The 19,955-nt window shown below is 29.1% G+C and overlaps 2 protein-coding genes across 2 annotated transcripts; both read left to right on the plus strand.

Annotated features, from left to right (window-relative positions):
- The first annotated feature begins 2,620 nt into the window (after positions 1-2,620).
- Positions 2,621-5,394, plus strand: LOC121209484 (transcription factor bHLH106). Its single transcript, XM_041080198.1, has 2 exons — positions 2,621-3,124; positions 4,712-5,394. The coding sequence occupies exons 1-2, from the start codon at positions 2,846-2,848 to the stop codon at positions 5,132-5,134; spliced, it is 702 nt and encodes a 233-aa protein (XP_040936132.1). The 5' UTR covers positions 2,621-2,845; the 3' UTR covers positions 5,135-5,394.
- A 7,554-nt stretch (positions 5,395-12,948) lies between these two features.
- LOC107925924 (dual specificity protein phosphatase 12) lies at positions 12,949-18,483 on the plus strand. The gene is made up of 7 exons (XM_016856680.2): positions 12,949-13,093; positions 15,250-15,752; positions 16,608-16,660; positions 16,879-16,943; positions 17,052-17,130; positions 17,651-17,953; positions 18,029-18,483. Exons 2-7 carry the CDS (start codon positions 15,313-15,315, stop codon positions 18,181-18,183), a joined length of 1,095 nt encoding a protein of 364 aa, XP_016712169.2. The 5' UTR covers positions 12,949-13,093; positions 15,250-15,312; the 3' UTR covers positions 18,184-18,483.
- Positions 18,484-19,955: the final 1,472 nt, after the last annotated feature.

Below are 19,955 nucleotides of genomic sequence, written 5' to 3' on the forward strand. Positions count from 1 at the left end.
TCAAGTAAACTCGTTTTATCAATTTTTATACTCAAGTTCAATTAAATTTATTTATTTTTTAGCTTGAGTTCATTTATACTTACATTATTTCCATATAATAATAGTAAAATATTATTTTATATTATAAAAATGTATTAAAATTAAAAACTTAATTAGATTAACGAGTCATTCTAATTAAATACTAAGAAATTTAAATTTAACTCGATAATTATCAAATGAAATTCAAATTTATTTGAATCAAACTCGAATAACTGGAGATCTTGATCTCCCATATATATGCTTAGCATGTACAGATTTATTCCAAAAGTTGCAATAATTCTATAAAGTCAACAAATGAGAAAATAAAAAGTTGTTTTTTGACTTTCCACTTCTATTTCTTTTACTCTTTTGTATTATTTATTTATTTAAGAGATTTTTTTTAATAATATGGTCGATTGAGTCTTAGTTTGATTTATAGGTATTATTGTTAATATATTTATATCTACATAGTTAAAAAAATTTTAACTGAGTTTGTGTTACGAGTTAACCGAGCATCAATTAACTCGTGATACAAATTTAATTAAGAAACAACTTAAAAACCATTTTTTTAAGAAATCAATGAATATTATTACAATAGTGTTATTATTATTTTATATATATAAAAAAATTAAAAAACGTTATTAAAATAAACCAAATGACTAAGGGTTGGACTCGAGATTAATAAAGATTTGTACATAAATCTTTTACCACCTCACTTATGATTTAATTAAAGAATAAATTTTTTTAATATATTATACATATTTCTATTTCACCCATACAGTGGATGATATAATTTATGAAGTTCTTAAATGAGGTAGTGTCACGAGTTAAGTGATATTAACTTAATTGGATGAAAATTTTTAATTTATCGTGAGTGTGATATAACTTATATAAGTTTTTTTGGGGGCAAGTTAGTCCCTGTATGTTAGATCAAATAATAAATTGGTCATTCTTGTTAAAATTTCCATCAATTTATTCTATTAAAAAATTAGTATGGTTGACGAAATATTCAAACAGTTACATGTAGTTTGCGACATGTACCTTATGCTGACGTACAAAGACCAATTTGTTCATTGGTTTAATGTATAGGATTGGGGACTAATTTGTTCTTTTTTTTTAATAAAGGGATCAAAATGCAATCCGATCTCATTACAAGAGACTCCATAGCAAAATTACAAGTATTAATTTTTCATCTTTTATATATATATATTCAAAAATACAATTTTCATACAAAATATACGTTTACTCTTCTTCTTCTTTTTACCAATTTTTGTGCGTATATACCATATTCATCTCTCTACAAAAACCTCCCTCCTTTTGAAAATCTAGCATATAAAGTAACCTTTTTTCAAAAACAAATTATCATATAAATTGTCTTTTTTTTTAAATCAATAATTTTCTTTTCACCCACCTAATAAGACAATCTAGTGGATAAATAAAATTTGAACAAATAATAAATAAAATAATAAAGGAAATCATTAGCTTTATTTATTTATTTACATAAAAGATATTGTGGTTGTCCTTTGCAAGTCATTCTTTTTAGACCCCACATTGAAATTTCATCACTAGTTCTACACTAATGATAATATATATATGTATATATATATAAATGTCTCGATATTTGATAACTCGTGAGAATTTAACTAACCTTTTATATTATACTTTATATATATACATGGTTGATTGAGTCTTAACTCGATTAGTAGTAATATTATTGTCGGTATAAGAAGATATGGATTTGAGTGTGCTGAAACACGTTTTCCTCTTATTTGAGAGTTGAGATGAGATTATGGGTAGCTTTTAAGCATTGTATCAACTTATAAAAACTTTTAGATACTTTAACAATTGAATTAGATTTAAGAAAAAAAACTTTAAGTGCTAAGAATTTGATGTTTAGAAATTTAACACTCGAATATATATTTAATCCGAAACGAAAAGCTTGAGAAAAAGAAGACTATTTTATAAGGAAATCAACATATATTAAGAAATTTTATCGTGTCAAAACTTGTTTGAAGTTGTGATTAATTTTTTGGTCAAACAAGTAAATAAGATCACAAGCTCAAAATATTGTGGATGAAAAAATAATGTCAAGAAAACTGTCTCCTTTAAAAATTATGAATTCTGATTCGAATTTAATGGGATGCAACGTGATTATAAAAAAAAACTTTCTTTAAAGGGGTCATTATTTATATATTTAAAAGAATTCTAAAGATAAAATACTATTAAAGAATTTCGAGTTAAGTTCGAGATCACTATTATTCGAATTTAGTTCGTTTCGATTATACCTTCACTTTTAAGGTTTCAAATTCGAATACGATAGAAGAAAAATAAAAGAGTCAAAAGAACTTTGCCTCCATTTAAAAGTTTGACTCTAGATTTAATCGGGATATAAAGTGATTATTAAATACATAAAAAAATTATTTTTTTCTAAGAAATCATCGTATATATTTTAAAACCCTAAAAACTAAATACCATTAAAGGATTTCGAGCCTTAGATTTCGAGTTAATTAAGCTCTACATCACTATTATTTAAGTTTAGTTCGTTTCGATTATACCCCATTTTTAAGGTTTTAAATTCGAATATGATGAAAGAAAAATAAGAATCGGAAAAATTTTGCCTCTATTTAAAAGTTCAACTCTAAATTTAATCGGGATCTAATATGAATATTGAATACTTAAAAGAAGTAACTTTTTTTTTTCTAAGAGATCATTATATATATTTTAAAACCCTAAAGACAAAATGCCACCGAAAGAGAGCATTTTTGAGACATTTTGATTTCACTTCCAACTTAGAAACTTTTCAAGTCAAAAGAAAAACAAAAAAAGCATGCAGCCGGAGAATTCCGAGCTCTACCGTTTCCTCGCCGAAAACGGCGTCGGATCCTACGGCGGCTTTCCTTCCGGTTCCGAGTTCCCGGCTATGCAAAGCTTCTCCAGTTCCTCGACGTATTACCCTTTGGAGATGTCCGGTGTTACCACCGAAACGACACCGCATGATAAAGCACTTGCGGCGTTGAAGAACCACAAGGAGGCTGAGAAACGGCGGAGAGAGAGAATTAACTCTCATCTCAACAGGCTTAGAGCCCTTCTCCCTTGTAATTCGAAGGTAATATATTATATTAAATTACTTTTAATTTTTTTTGGTGGCTATTTTATGCATCGATGGAGCTACACTGCGTGTGTTCATATATATATATATATATGTTTTTAGGTAATTTGAAGCTTCAACACAAATGGGTTTTCGATGATGGACTGGAAACTTTTAAAAAAAAAATTTTCATGCTTCGCAGTGGAATTTTGATGTCGTTTTTGGTATGAAAATATTTTTTTTTCTTTGGTCAAATTCTGGTTCTAGTCCTTCTACTATGCTTGAATTTGTTTAGTCCTATGATAGTTTGGTGTATTTACTTTTATAATATCATTAATTAATTCATTAACTATTTTAGTTTCAACTAACTAATAACACTACATAAAATTATAGTAAAAAAAAAAGTATGCTGAATTTAAATACAAGGATCAAACCCTCAATTTGATCATAATAAAAGGACCAAAACTATAATTTAAGCTTTTTTTTTTGTTGTTAATTACTTAATTGTGTTAATTACTTTTCTAAAAAAAAATATCAAATGGCTTTTCATTTTAATTCGTTTGTTTTGTGTGCATGGTTGAACGTTGAGTTTTTTCTCTCTTTGGAGACTGTTTGTTTACTGAGAAAAAAAAATAGTAGACATTGAAAATTTCGACTATTTACAGTCAAATATGACTTGACGTTTTCCTAACACAATTATTTGGAGTCGTTTCAGGTATTAATCATTGAAAACAATATTTTATATACAAATAGAAAGATTCCAAATTTCTTAATTAATCACCAATAATTACATATATACATATATAGTGTTGTTATTTGTTTATTTTCCTGGGAAAAATATTACTTTCCCTAGAAAATTTTAAGAGTTCTTTCAGATTCTAAAATCTTGGGATTCATTAAAGCTTTTGAAAGAAAAAAAAAAGGTGTTCAAAACAGCTTTAAAAGGAAACATTTCATTTATTTTTTCTCTAGGGCATGTAGGAAAGTGCATAAGCTTTTAAAGGAAACACATTTCATTTAAAGAAATTTATGGTTTTTCGTCCTTTTACTATAATTAAATTTGAAATTCAATCCATGTACTTTAATTTGATATAATTATTGATTTTTTTCCTTTTTTTTAATAATATCATTAGTTTATCTAAATAGCTAACTTTTTTTTAAAACTTTTTTATTAAAATATTGAATGCTGATATGATTTTTTTTTGGTGATTGAATGGATATCTTAAGGAAAATTTTATAGTTTTTTTAATTATTTATACTAATTAATAACATTATAAATAATAGAGGACTAAATTATGTCAAATTAAAAATAATGATTAAATTTGAAATTTTAGTATAATAGAGGGACCAATGATAAATTTTGACCATATATAAGATATATTAGAAAAAATATAATTATTTGGTACACATGCTATGAAAAATTTTAACTCTAAAAGCGAGGTTGAGATTTTGCCATATGTCTTATTTATTTATTTTTAAAAATTTTTAAATACCAACATTATTATTATCGATTTTAATTGAACCGTTAGACTAATAGATTTCTAATCAACCGATTGAATCGGCTTGTCTGGTCCGATTTTTATGATCCTTTGTTTTTTTCTTCAGACAGACAAGGCTTCCCTTTTAGCAAAGGTGGTCCAACGAGTAAAAGAACTAAAAGAACAAGCCCTCGAGACGACTGAGCTCGACAACTTGCCATCGGAAACTGACGAGATCACCGTTCTCTCGTGCGATTACTCAGGCGACGGGAGGTTGATATTCAAGGCCTCGTTGTGTTGCGAGGACCGATCCGATCTTTTACCCGAATTAATCGACATCCTAAAGTCCTTACACTTGAAGACCCTGAAAGCCGAGATGGCGACGCTCGGTGGGCGAATTCGCAACGTATTCATCGTCGCTGCCGACAAGGATCATAGCATCGAGTCAGTCCATTTCTTGCAAAATGCATTGAAATCTTTGCTTGAACGTTCGAATCCGAGTGATAGGTCTAAAAGGAGAAGAGTATTGGATCATAAAATAATAATGTAGTAGTGACCATATATATAATTATCCATAGCCATTGTTTAAAAGTATCATTTTCAAGGGTTCTTTTTTTTTTTAATTTTAGAGTGGGTTTTTTTTCCTAGTGTGACATGTATTTTAATTCCATGGTGGGCTTTGCTTATTTTTGTTTTTCTTTGGATGAAAAAAGAAAAAAAATAGGGAAAAGAACTTTGTGTGTTGTAGAATTATTAGGGTTTAGTGCCACTTTGCTCAGTTATATATAAATGTTCAAATTTTAATTTTCATCCTTGACTTGTTCTCAATTTAGAGATTCAGTCCTTACTATTTTACATTGTTTTTAATACAAATTTCCAAATTACTCATAAACCCCTGAATTGGAGGATAACACATGCTTAGAGAAACAACCTCTCCAAATTGTAATGATAATGATGGCCACTGAGCTAATATTCAGTTTGTTTTATTTGACATTATTTAATCCTTGTGATTTTATTAACTTAATGTATTTTTTTTTGTCTAAAAGTAAGCCGATGTAGAATTTTCTTTTAAAAAACTTGTCGAGGGAGGGTGGCTCTTTCGGGAGAAGTTTTTGAAGTGTAATCTGTCGAACAATCAACCGAGCCCCCAACAATTTTAAGGTATTGTCCTTATATTGGTGTTTTGGTTCCCTCATTTATCGAGAACCATGTAGAATTCATATAAGGGAAGCATCTCAGTTGGTAGAGATGTTAAAATAGACTTTGATAATGACAATAAAATGATTGCAAAATAAGAAAAATAATAATATAGATTTTATGTGGAAACCCTTTTAGGGAAAAAAAAACCATAAGCAGTGGAGAAAAAATTCAATAATGTTGAAAAATAAATAATACAAGAGGAGTTTCGACTGCATCTATTTAAAGGTTGAAAAACTTTATTCTAATCAATGCCAAATAGAATAAGTGTAGTTTTATAGGGATTTTACCTATGTCACTGTTTTGCCTTAACCACTACACAGATCTCATTGTTTTGTCACTGTATTTTATTTCTTTAGTAATGACTTGGGTCACACAACTCTAATAGAAGATACGAAGTATGGCCTACAAAACTCAGAAGAAAAGTGTCAGTATAGTGTATAGTAATTACGTACTCACTTGCATACTCGAACCACCAACCTAAGACAATTTATATGTAATAAATTAGCAAATCAACGGTTCAAGTTCACGAGTTGACTAACAATTGAACTAAATTTTCGCAAAATTTCAACAAATTAAATTAAAAGGACTTACTCATCAATTTCCAAAAAGTAAAGAGATGGGATTTTAGTAGTAAAAAAGCAGCTGTTTATGTGAGTTTCGATGAGTTTCGAAGATCACGTATTTTGTTTTCTACACTGAGTTTGGAAATATTTTAAAGCTTCTTCAACGATTCTATTTACACCCAAATTCTTTTTTTAAAAAATAAAATAAATTGAATTATTAAACTTTTTAGAGTGTTAAAAATATAAGTTTTCATTAAATTAAAATAATAAAAGGGTTAAATTAAAATATATATATATTTAAAAGGGACTAAAAAAAATTTGTACCATTTAACCAAGGGGGCGAAGCAAGGTAGTGAGTTCTAAACCGATAAACATACCGTTTCTTGTTCTAGTATTGGTATGTACTTGTATCTGTGTATTTTAGTATATTATTTTAAATTTATGGATATTTAAAAAAAATATTTTCATGCATATATATTTAAATTATTGAGCTTAATTAAATGATTATGTATTATGTATTATAAAATTAAAATAATTTTACATTAATCTTATTGAATTAAGAAAAAAAATTAATCTATATTTCCATCTAAAAAATTTTCGTTTAAAATTTATTCAATATTGAATATAGATAGTCAGTGGCAAAGCAAGAAAATTCTTTTTGGGGGCCAAAATTAAATTTATATTTTTACGATAGTAAAAATGTAATTTCATTATTTTTATAGTCTATATTTTTTATATTTTTAAAAGGCTAAATCAAATTTTTATCATTTTTAAGGGTCAAAATGTAATTTTAACATTTTTAATCTAAAATTTTATAAGTTATAAAAAGCTTAAATTAAAAATCTACCATGTTAGGGGGGCCATGGCCCCTGGTATGTTAGTGGTTCCGCCACTATAGATAGTGTGTGGTAACAAACTTATATTTTAATAATATTGAACATGTGTTCGACCTTTGGATTTGTATTTTTTAATTTTTCTAATTAAAGGAATAAAATATCATTATAATAATATTAATCATAATTTAAAAGAGTGAATACTTTAATAATTTCATAATTGAGTTTGTAACCCGTGACATCAATTGAGTAAAGTACTTAAATATATTTCTTTATGGAGTACTTAATATTTTTTTAAAACTTTAATTGCATTTCATTTTCAAATATTTCTTCCAAACTTATTAGTTTGAATATTTTTTTTAAAATTTTCAATTTCCACATACACAATTGGGTCTTGATTGTCTTTGGATTTTATTTTTATTCAATGGACTTCAGGCACCAATTATAGATCTTGTTTTGGACTTGGAGCCCAATTTTTGGACCCTCCCTCCATATTTTGAAAATTAAAAATTAAAAATATATATTAGAAAAACAAGAGAATAATAGTGCATAAAATATATGACAATGCCTAAAACAATCTATAATCTCTCCCCAACCCATAAATAGGAGGATAATGCGCTCCAATGTACTTAAACTATCTACATTGACAGTGGTGTTATCAATTTGCAATGAGATTTTGGCTTGATGACAATGTTGGGGCTGTAAGAATTTTGAGATCCCAGATTCGAGTCTCGTCTTATGTAAATATATTATTTTTCCTCTAAATTTGTTTCGATTAATTAAATTAATTATTGAGTTAAATATTCAATTCGATGATGAGTTGTATAATAATTTAGTACTATAATGCTTGACTATATAATATATTCTAATGGTAAATTTATAACTATTAACTTATCACTTAAGTTTAAACTCTAGAGGGTTTTAGACTTTTTAGTACTAAAAAGTCTTGAAGACCCTACAAAGACCATATGATTATTGTCTATTAATGTAAACTTTCTTCACATGAAAATTTACTATGATTAATGTTTCATCTTAAATTTATTTTAATTATTAATTTATTTATTTGTGCATTATAATAATTAATTATTATAATTATATGTTAAATGTAATTATAATTTTAGCTTATGTATCAAGAATTAGATTATATTTTGCCTCATTTTACTAAAAAAAAGAGAAAATTAATCCTTACACGTTATATTAAAAAACAAATTTCATCAATTTCTACTGTAAAAAATGATCCATATACTCAGCATGAGGTACATGTGTTACTATTGATTATTTCGTCAGCTACGTCAAAATTTAACAATACAAAATAAATTATTTTTTAATAAAAATGATCAATTTGCTCTTTAATCTAATATACATGTATAAAATGTAATCTGCCTTCTAATATATGGACTTCCATAATGCTTTTACCTAATCATATAAACAAGCACGGATCTAGGGGCTGGCAAGGGCCCTAACTCCCCTTAAATGTAAAAATTTTTATTTAGACCCTTTATAATTTATAAAATTTTAAATTAGTAACGGTAAAATTGTAATTTACTCCCAAAAATAATAAAAATTTAATTTAATTCTTTAAAAATTCTAAAGATATAGGCTATCAAAATGACGAAATTTCATTAAAATTTTTTACTTCCCCCCTACCTCTTAATTCGTATTTATGTATCCGCTAGTACATATAAATGTATCAATTCCAATTATAATTAAATTTGTATATTTTTCCGATTAGTTCAAATTATAATTACACGAATGTATTAATTATGATTACTTTTAAAAAATATAAAATAAAACCAATAAAAAAAAAAGGAGGAGGAAGCGTGAATAAAGGGGGGCTGACAAGGAAAAAGGAAGGAATGATGGGGGTAATGAGGAAAAAAGAAACGAAGACAAAAGTGAAATGGAAAAATGACTTTGCTCACATATATCAAAGGGAAACAAACAAAGGAGAAAAAAAGGGAAGGGGGAGACAAAAAGAAGAACAAAGTGAAAAAATGTCGGGAAGACGTGCCCAATCTCTGTCCCTCTTTGTCTCCCATTTGCTTCTTCATTCTCTTATGGAATCATTGCTTCCATTCCCATGCCTTTTTTCTCAAAGTATGTGCCATCTCTACATGCTTGCTATAGGGTTTTAGGGATAATATAATATTTGGTGTCTCGATTTTGATTTAATGTTTAATTGGGTATTTGAGTTTTTTTTAATTATAATTAAGTATTTCGTGTTCTTATTAGAGCGTACGTACTAAACATTCATGGGACTATATGATGTCATTTGGTCCGAGTACTAAATTGAACATTGAAATCAAACTAAAATATCAAATGATATTACACGTAAGTCGTAAATCTAATATTTGTACTTCTTAATAAAATTGACAAAACAAGCGCATGATAATAATAAAAAACCCACTTGTGTCAATCCAAGCCTGGAATAATTTGCGTTTGAGATCGACCTAAACTCGAGCCTATAACAATTTGTGTCTAACTTAAAATATAATCAATTCAAAATAGAGTTGTTCATGAGTTGAGTCGGGTCTTAACAAAAATTTAGGCCCGGTTGATATGTCCAACTCAAAAAATGAACATAAATTTTTGTCCAAGCCTAACTTAAATTATAAATGACCCGTATTAAATTTTTAAAAAATTATTTTATTATATAAAATGAATTTAAAAAATATAATATATCAAATACACTAAAAATATTAAAATAAATGTTTCTCAACAAATTTTTAAAACACATGTATTCAGGCCCATGTAAAAAAAAGCTTAACTAAGGCCCAACTTGTTTAGAAAATAGGCCTTATTTTTTTTTCAAACCTATATTTTTGCTCAAACCCTCTCTTTTTTGGGTAGACCTTTAGACTTAGCCGGGTGACCCGACTCACGAACAACTCTAATTCAAAATTTTTTTAAAAAAAGTCATAAGTAAACTAACATTAATAATTAATATAATTAGATTATATTATTTAAAATATAAATAAAAATGATAATTATTTAATGTATTTGTAAAATATATTAAAAACTCGTTAGCAATAAAAGTAAATATGAATATAAAATAATTTTTATACAATCATTATATATGTGTATTAAGTATACAAAATTAATAATTATTTAATTTTTAAAAAAAATTAAAGAATGTATAAAATATATAAAGATATAATATATTACTTTAATAATATAATAACTTCAATATAGTAAATGAATTTTTTATAATATTCAAAATTTATTAAAAATGATTCATTATGTTCCATTTCTACATGCTTGTTGTAACTCAGTATTTGATGGGTAAATTTTCTTTGTTAGTTGTTAGGAATAAGTTGTAGATTTAATTTATGTGCTTTAATTTGATCATTTTTAATTGAATTGGTTAAAAAAGTTCAAGCTAATAAATCAGTACATGTTGATCCGAGCTTGTAACTATACAAGTTCAGAAAAATCCGAGTCAGAAAAAACTCTAACTAAAGCATAATTAAGAAGATAGCAATGTTTGACTGTTTTGTTAAATAATGTTCGAATGTTGCTAGTAATTTTTTTTTTTGGTGAAATACTAGAATAAGGTAAAGTCCGAACAATAAACACGATTAGTGCAACTAGAACTCGTATTACATTTAGGGAGGTGAACAACTTTTTATTGGGCTTAATGTTTAATTGGGCCAACTAAAAATCAAAATGGAAGGGAATACAAATACAGAAATTTAATTAACAAAATGGGAAGAGCCCAATTGGGGTTTGTATGTATTTCCAATTTTAATTTTATTGGGCTTAAATTGAATTGGACCTCAATGGTAGATTAAATAAATTATTTTAAAATTTAGTCCTTATGTCTTTTTAATTGAGCCCATTTTTTTATTGGGTTTTAAACAATTTGATGTTAAAATTTTGTTTGAAGGAACAGTTTTTAGTTATAAATATAAAAATTTTTAAATCGAATAATAATATACATATAGTGCATTCGAATCCGTACCTTCGTAGTTGTTACAACGATAATAATAATGTCAACTAAACTTAAGTTCAATCGGTAAATCTCTTTCTTTTTATAGTTAGAAATTAATTTATGACACGCTTCAAATGCTTGCTTAGAACGTAAAATAGAGATATTTGTGTTGAAATTTTAGTGATACCAACTTGTATATGAATAAAATATTATAAAGTTGTCGACGTAATCATAGTCAGAATGATAAGGTATCACATGTTACCATCGATTATTAGGGTTCAAATCCATTGTCAGTGAATCAAATCGATACAAATAATATTCAAATGTTTTTCTAATGGATAGGAATGATAAAGTAACTTGAACCCGTAGTGTTTTAACATGACTCCACCTCATACTAAGTGTTCAAAAAAGAAAGGGTTGAGGTGGGATGGGGGGTTGAATCGAGTTCTGGGTTAAGGTTTCGATAAAATCTATACTCTTGAAAATTTTATCAAAATACTCCTCTTTTAATTTTATATAATTTTAATTATATTTTTATAATATTTTAAAATACGTTAACTATTTTTTATATATTTTAAGTAGAGATTTTAGATTTTTATATGATTTTAAAATGCATGAGAAATTATTTCTTGTTCATAAAATTATTGTATTATTTATACAAGATTAAAAAAATAATATATAATTATATTTTAAAAATATAAAATTAATATCCTAAAATTAATATATTATTATTAATGCATAAAAGCATTTTCTTAAATTTATGTACGAGTATATTTAGAAAGCCATGAGGTGATTGGATCTGAGCATAATTATTTATAATTATCAGCATAATTACCCTAGTTCTCATCTTCCGCTAAAAGTTAGAGAGTGTAATTTGAGCACTTTAGTTACATTCAATTCAATAATACCCACTAATTATAATTGTTACCCAAATATATTATGCATGTATAACCACGAGTAATGCACCCTAAATCAATTTGAGTTTAAAACACAATTAATACAGATAGTATATGTTATACTTCTACCATAGGTCTCCTTGTCATAGCAATTGACAATGTTAAAAACATGATGACACAACATCACTAGTGCATTGCTTGAGAAATTTAGCTTAACGCCGTCACTTAAACATCATACTTAAAAGAGTCCACATAATTTAAAGAAAATATATTAGGAAAGACTCGTAATTGCATTCATCAATTCATCACATCCAATAAACTTCTCATATAATCTTTTTACGCGATTTCAATAATGCCTTAAGTTGATATATGTCACTCTATCATTGCACCCATGGTAGGAAACTCAAGTGGATGGGAATCATGCTTAGGTTCTATTCTCTTATAAATACTCCTCATCATCAAGAGAAATGAGGCATCAGAACAAAATAATCTTTTTTGCTACATGAATTCTCCACCCGACTCATTCACTTAAAATTTAAAATTTAATATATTTTTGTATATTTTGAAGTGTGAATTGCTTTCATACGAGTAACTCTATGCATCTCAAACCATTTTAATATACACCGTTAACATTTATATTGTATCGATATAAAAATCAAATCAAAATCGAAACAACTAAAAAACCACCTGCCGGTTGAGTCCGATTGTCGTGAATTGTTAAATGGGAAAAGGATAAAATTTTGATATTGAGATTTAAAAAAGAAAAAAAACTAGCGACCGTACATCTAATGAAGTGGTGCCCGCCTGCCTGCCACCTCCCATTCAACCCGAAAGATCTTAATGGGCCCCATTTTCCGGCCCAACCTCCGTAATCAGACTGACCCAACCTGACCCGATTCGTTAACAGTCAAATAAATCCCGCACGTACGAAGAACTTATCCGCACGTGTCATTCGCGTTCTTCATACTCCGTACTTTAAAAGCTCCTTCGCTGTCAATGCTTATTCAAACGCAAAAATTTGAAAGAAAAAAAAAAAAAAAGAGCTAATCAGATTTTCTCGCCGGAATATTCCTTTTCTATTTTCAGGTGAGACTCCTTTTATATATAATTTCAATTATACAAATAATACAGGAAAAAAATAAAGATGATTGATTTGTTTTTTGTTGACATTCGAATTAGGAATTATGTATATATATTTGAATTGATTTTTTTTTCTTTTTGTTTTAAATGAAGTTGGACTGTTGTTTTTTTTAGTATGGAATGAGTTCAGTTCATGTTTGGTTACTGTGAAAGTGAAGGAAAATAGGATGAAAATGGAAAGTTGAAACGATTGTTTCACTGTGCAAAAATAACTTGATTTAATCATCTGAGTGTTCAGTTTGAAAGTTAAAAATGGAACAGTTAGGTATTGTTTGGTAAATGATAAGCGATTCTCAATGCGTTTGGTTTCTCATTTTGGAGATTAAGCTTGACTGATTGTTTTCAATAATATATACTACTTATGAGTTAAAGCAATGCTACTTTTTTCCCGTCATTTGACCACTATGAGCTCACTTCCTGTTTGGTTACCGAGAAAGTGAAGGAGCATGGAAAGTTGAAACATTGTTTCACCGTGCAAAAGAACCTGGTTTTGTCATCTGAGTGTTCGGTAGAGGGTAGTATTTTTGTTTCCATTGTTTTTGAATGTTAAAAATGGAACAGTTAGGTGTTGTTTGGTTAACGATAAGTAACTCTCAATGCGTTTGGTTTCTTATTTTGGAGATTAAGCTTAATGAATTATTTTCAATAATATATACTACTTAATGTGTTACGGCAATGTTTTCTTTTCATCATTTGACTTCTATGAGTTCACTTCCTGTTTGGTTACCGAGAAAATGAAGGAAAATGGAAAGTTGAAATGATTGTTTAACTGTTCACAAGAACCTGCTTTGTTATCTGACTTAAGGGTAGTATTTTATTTTCATTGGTTTTGAATGTTAAAAATGGAACGGTTAGGGGTTGTTTGGTAAATGATAAGTAATTCTCAATGCATTTGGTTTCTCAAATTGGAGATAAGTTTTATTGGTTATTTTTGTTAACATATAATACTTAGACTCAATTGGTTATTGGCAGAATAACACGAGGAAAAAACTTATTTAATATATATGTGTTAAAATAGTGGACATAAATAAAGAATAATTATACAAATTTATACTTGAAATTAGAAGGATGAGTAAAACTCTTGTAGAAAATAAGATCTCTTCAAAATAAGAAAAAAATGTCCCTTCTCTTTACCATAAAAAAGTTACGTGAGCAGTTAAAAATTAGCAATTATAATTAGTTTATTGTTAACTCATATACTCAAACATATGGAAAAAATAATACTTCTACCAAATGTAGCAATAATGCATTAAGGCAGTGCTAATTTCTTTTCATCATTTGACTACATTACCTTATATTTTTTACTGCAATGAGTTCACTTCCTGTTTTGTTACCAAGAAAGTAAAGGAAAATTGGAGGAAAAGGGAAAGTTGAAACGATTATTTCACTGTGCAAAAGAACCTGGTTTTGTCATCCGAGTGTTCACTAAAGGGTAGTATTATGTTTTCTTTGGTTTTAAATGTTACAAATGAGTTCACTTCCTGTTTGGTTACTGAGAAGGTAAAAGAAAATTGGAGGAAAATGGAAAGTTGAAATGATTGTTTCACTGTGAAAATGAACCTGCTTTTGTCATCTGAGTTCAGTAAAGGGTAGTGTTTTGTTTTCAGTGGTTTTGAATGTTAAAAATGGAATAGTTAGGTGTTGCTTGGTGAATGATAAGTAATGCTTAATGCATTTGGTTTCTCATTTAGGAGATTGAGCTTTAATTGGTTATTTTCATTAGCATATAGTACTTAATGCAATGAGGCAATGCTATTTTTTTCATTACTTGCCTACAATGAGTTCACTTCCTTTTTGGTTACCTAGAAAGTAAAGGAAAATTGGAGGAGAAAAGAACTTGCTTTTGTTTATTTGACTTCACTAGTGCGTAATATTTTCTTTTCATCAGTTTTGAATTTAGGTGTTGTTTTGTAAATGATAAGTAATTCTCGATGCGATTGGTTTCTCAATTTGGAGATCACCTTTAATTGGTTACTAAAATTAACACATAGTACTTAATGCATTCAAGCAATGCATCATTTGACTATTAGCTTATATTCTCTCTCATTACACTTTGGCAGTGGTTACTGGTTAATATACTATTCTAATCCTGATTTTTGCAGGTGAGTGAAACAAAAGAAGGGTTAAATTCTAATACAAACCATCGTTTGTGTTTGTCTGTTGTCATGCACCTCATTCGTGAGAATCTATTTATTGGAAACATAGGGGATGCTGCACAAGTTCTTCAAAATGGTAGCTCGGAGATCACGCACATTCTATCAGTTTTGAGCTCTGCGTCAATATCGTTTTTCTCTGAATGGCGTAGTGGTATCACAATCCCAGCCGAGGAAATCAAAAAGGTTTTTGTAGGTGGGTCTGGTGATGCTGCTGCAGCTCCTGAGGGTCATTCCGATGATGGTTCTAAGAGTTGTTTGTCACCCCAGAAGCTGTTGTACTTGTTGGAATATGCTGGGAAGGATTTAAAGCTGGTGAGAATGGCGGTGCCGATTAGAGATATGGAGAGCGAGAATTTGTTGGATTACCTAGATGCGTGTATTGATTTCATTGATCGAAGCAGAAAAGAGGGATCTGTTTTGGTGCATTGCTTTGCTGGAGTGTCAAGAAGGTAACGGCACATCATTTAATGTCATATTCTGGTACTAGTTTAGTAGGCTACTCCACTTGGAATACTAGTTTGAGAACACAGATGATTGCATGAAACTTTCCTGAATAACTTACCAAATCTGGTCATTGAGAAGAGAGGAAATGAACACCATAGTTTTTATTTTTTTGGGATAAAGCAACATTTAGTCCTTGAACTTGGTAACTTTTTCCAACTTGGACCTTGAGCCTTTTTTGGTCCACATTAGTCCTAGAACTTAGGAACTTTTCCCTATTTGGTCCTTGAACTTGGATTCCTTTTAAGGTTTGATGATGTGGCACAATCTTAGAATGTCACATCATCACACTTTTATGGAATACTTGTTAGTGACCCAATTGGGAAAAGCTAAGTTCTAAGACTAATGTAGACCAAATAAAAAAAAGTTCAGGGACCCAGTTGGGAGAATTTGTCAAGTTCAGGGACTAAATGTTACTTTATCCTTTTCTTTTATTCAGTTCATGTTTTTGGATTCTGTAACAAAGATGTCCAAGTTTCAAAAACTTATATTTAGGATACTGCTTCCTTTTCAACATAAGCTTCGTAATACTCATCAATAACTGTATTCTATTAAAAATTTAATTTTTTAGCATTAATATCGATCTACTATGGTTTGCCTCGAGCTCATTGACATCATGCAAGTTGAGGGAACTAATGGCTTCATTTTTTAGTTCAATCAGTCCCCAAAGTTATTTTGGTGCTACTTCCTATGGCAAAAAGTGTATATTATATATTCCTCTCAAATATTGTTTTTATGTCAAATTTTTTGAACATGCCTTAAGCCTTAAGGATTTACACCCTTATTTGCATGTTTGTGTGCAGTGCGGCTATAATTATGGCATATTTGATGAGAACCGAGCGACTATCTCAAGAAGGTTTGAACAAATCTGCTGTTTATTTGGTAGTAATGTGGGTCCAAATTTCATACATGCTGGTTGCTACTATTACTTTTTTCACATTTTAGACATTAGGAAGCAATCTCGTTTCTTTTGACTGGTGAGATCAAAATGACTTCGTATATTATATTTATATGGAACTTATACACATTATCCTCTTGTTCCTTTTTCACCTTTTGCATTTTCTATTCTTGCAGATGCGCTTGAATCTCTAAAGCAAAGCTGTGAATTTGTTTGCCCTAATGATGGGTTTTTAGAGCAGGTAATGCTAAGGAACAACGTAAAATTAATTTATTTATATTTTGAGGCATATCATTGCGGCTGTATGCTTCTAGTTTTTGGAGAGTTTCTGTTTTATCCACCATTGCAGTTGAAAATGTTTGAGGAAATGGATTACAAGGTCGATCATGCTAGCACAATATACAAGCGGTTTCGCTTGAAAGTGTTGGGTACATCCCCCTCTCTAAACATTTTAATTTAATCTTTCTTGATCTTTCCTATTATTTTGTAGGATATGATTCTGATTTATTTTACTCGAGTTTTTGTAGTCTATTCTGGCATCTCGAGTTGCAAAACGTAGAGAGAAAGTCATCATCTTTAGCAGATGAATTGTGATGGCTGTATAAAACAACTATTACGGGTTGAGTCAAACAACAAAATAATAGTTGAACTAATTTTGCATAATTGTGGTCAGTCTGTGCATGATCCAACCAGAACTGGACCCACTAGTTGAACCAGTGGTCCGGCTAGTGGTATATAACTGAATCTAAAGCAAACCGCTATGAAGTAGTAAAAACCAGAAACCGCTGCCAAAAACAGGCGGTTTATCCTGTTATATTTATTTATGAATTTTTTAATTATTGCTAAACCGGGGATTCAACTGGTATATGGTAACCATCTACTAGTGTATAGAATCTCTTTTAAGATTGTCATCATTGAGGTACGATTTTCTCTGTACCTTGCTTTCAGGTGATTGTTATAATCGTGGTGAGAAAATCGACAGTTCTAAATTAGGTGCAGATCCCGGCTTGCCTACTGAAAGTTCCTCGGTTATAGAGGCAACTCCAAAAGAAGGTATCAACCGTACTGCATACCGCTGCAAGAAATGCCGAAGACTTGTGGCATTGCAGGATAACGTTGTCGATCATACTCCAGGTGAAGGTGAGACATCTTTTGAGTGGCACAAACGGAGAAGCGGTAACCCTTTCAACAAGTCTTCTCAAACAGAGTGTTCATCGGTGTTTGTCGAACCCTTACGGTGGATGACAGCAGGTAAGAAAACGCTTCTCATTTTATGCTATTGCATACTCGATTAGGTTGATGACTTTTTTCGATGTCCAAAAACAGTTGAAGAAGGTGCTATCGAAGGGAAGTTGTCGTGCGCTCATTGTGATGCTCGCTTAGGTTATTTCAATTGGTCAGGAATCCAATGCAGTTGTGGAAGCTGGATTACCCCTGCCTTTCAGCTGCACAAGTCCCGAGTCGATATCAGCACCGTGTAGTATCGTTATCCGCCATAGCTCTAAACTGAATCACTCGCCGGCTCCCGGCCAGTGTTTCTAATAAGAACTATATAGGATTGGAATTTCCCTTGCACAAAAAGTCTATGAGATGTTCATATATGGACCAACAATTATGTAAGAGAAAAAAAAAAACAAAAAAAACAATGAGTTGTTCAAAACTTTAAAGTTTGAGGGACTGTCTGAATAATTTGAGAGATTGCATGATGTGCAGTCTTTGCATTGTGGTGCACAGTTGAATTATTATTTTATAATGGTTTAGACATCATATGTTTTGTCTTATTATTAGACTCGTCCATACGTTGGATCGGACCTAAAATTGATCTAACCTAAAAATCCATTTTTTATTATTCATATATTATAAAATATTTATAATATTATTTTTTATATTTTAATAGTTAAATTTAAATAATCAAATTTTAATTGTTTAATTTTAATTTGTCAAGTTGGATTGAAGTGAAAAACATCTTATTTAAGATCTTGCTCGAAAGAGTAATTTAACCCTTAAATAAGTCGTATGAAGCATACATCTTTTGGATTGAGCTACCTATAACATTTTCCCTTGGTTAAATGGGGTATTATCAGCAGTTTTTGTAACAACCCAAAATCCGTGGGCACCAGAAAAGTGTGTTATCGGGCCTCCGTCTTAGTGAAATAAGTTCGAAAATAATTATTAAAAATATTTATGAGTCTAGTAGTGTGTTTAATTAGGTTTTAATTAAGTAAATTTAGCTTAATTTAGAGTAATTAGTAAAAAGGATTAAATTGAATAAGAGTAAAAGTTTAATTATAGATTAAAATTAGAAGGACTTCAGAGGAAATTAAACTATTTCCTATAGCTGAGGCGGTTTAAGGTGGAAAATATCAAAGATTTTATTGATTAAAAAAAATATATATTTATTTAATAATTAAGTATATTATATTATATTATATTATATATAAAAGAAACAAATAAGTTAAAAGAAACAGAATGAAAGCAAACGAAACAGAGAAGAACAGGGGAGAAAGAAAGGAAAGAAGAAAGAAAAGGGGAAATAAGGTTTATGAAGCTTGGAGTTAATTGGTAAGCTCAATCAAGTCCTTTTCTCATAATTTTGATATTTTAGAAGTCTTAAAACAAGTTTTTGATGAAATTAAGTTGTTAGTTTGGAAGTTCTTAGGTTTTTAAACAAAGTTCATGTTGAATAAAATGATGAAATAGGGGTTTAATTGAACAAAATTCAAGTTAGAATAGATATAAGGATTGAATTGCAAAGTAAGCTATAAGTTTTGTGTTTTAGGGACTATATTGAGGAAAATTCGGAATTAAGAAAATATGTTGAAAATTTAATAGTTAAATTTGAGTTTAAATGAAATTTGAATAGGAATAAGGTGTGAATTGGTGTTATAAATTTGGTTATTAACATTTTTCATCAAAACAGTTTTGGGAAGTAGCAATGGTCTGACTTTGAAAATTCACTAAAAATTTTATAAATTGAACTAGAGGATGAACAAAATATAGAATTAAAGCTTATTGAGTCTAGTTTCTTATAGTAGAAACAGTGTAAGCAATTAATTGATGAATCAAGAGATATTTGAAATTTTGTAATACTGGTTCGGGGTGATTTCGAGATGCCCTGTTTTAACTTTGGAAAATCATTAAAAATTGTAAAAAAATTATTATGGAGTGTAATTTATATATGTGAACTCCTTAATGAATCTAGTTTCAAAATAAATAAACAAGAACCTTATTCGAGTTCTGTATAATTAGATAA

This window comes from Gossypium hirsutum, chromosome A11 (genome assembly GCF_007990345.1).
Source record: "Gossypium hirsutum isolate 1008001.06 chromosome A11, Gossypium_hirsutum_v2.1, whole genome shotgun sequence".
Classification (NCBI taxonomy): domain Eukaryota; kingdom Viridiplantae; phylum Streptophyta; class Magnoliopsida; order Malvales; family Malvaceae; genus Gossypium; species Gossypium hirsutum.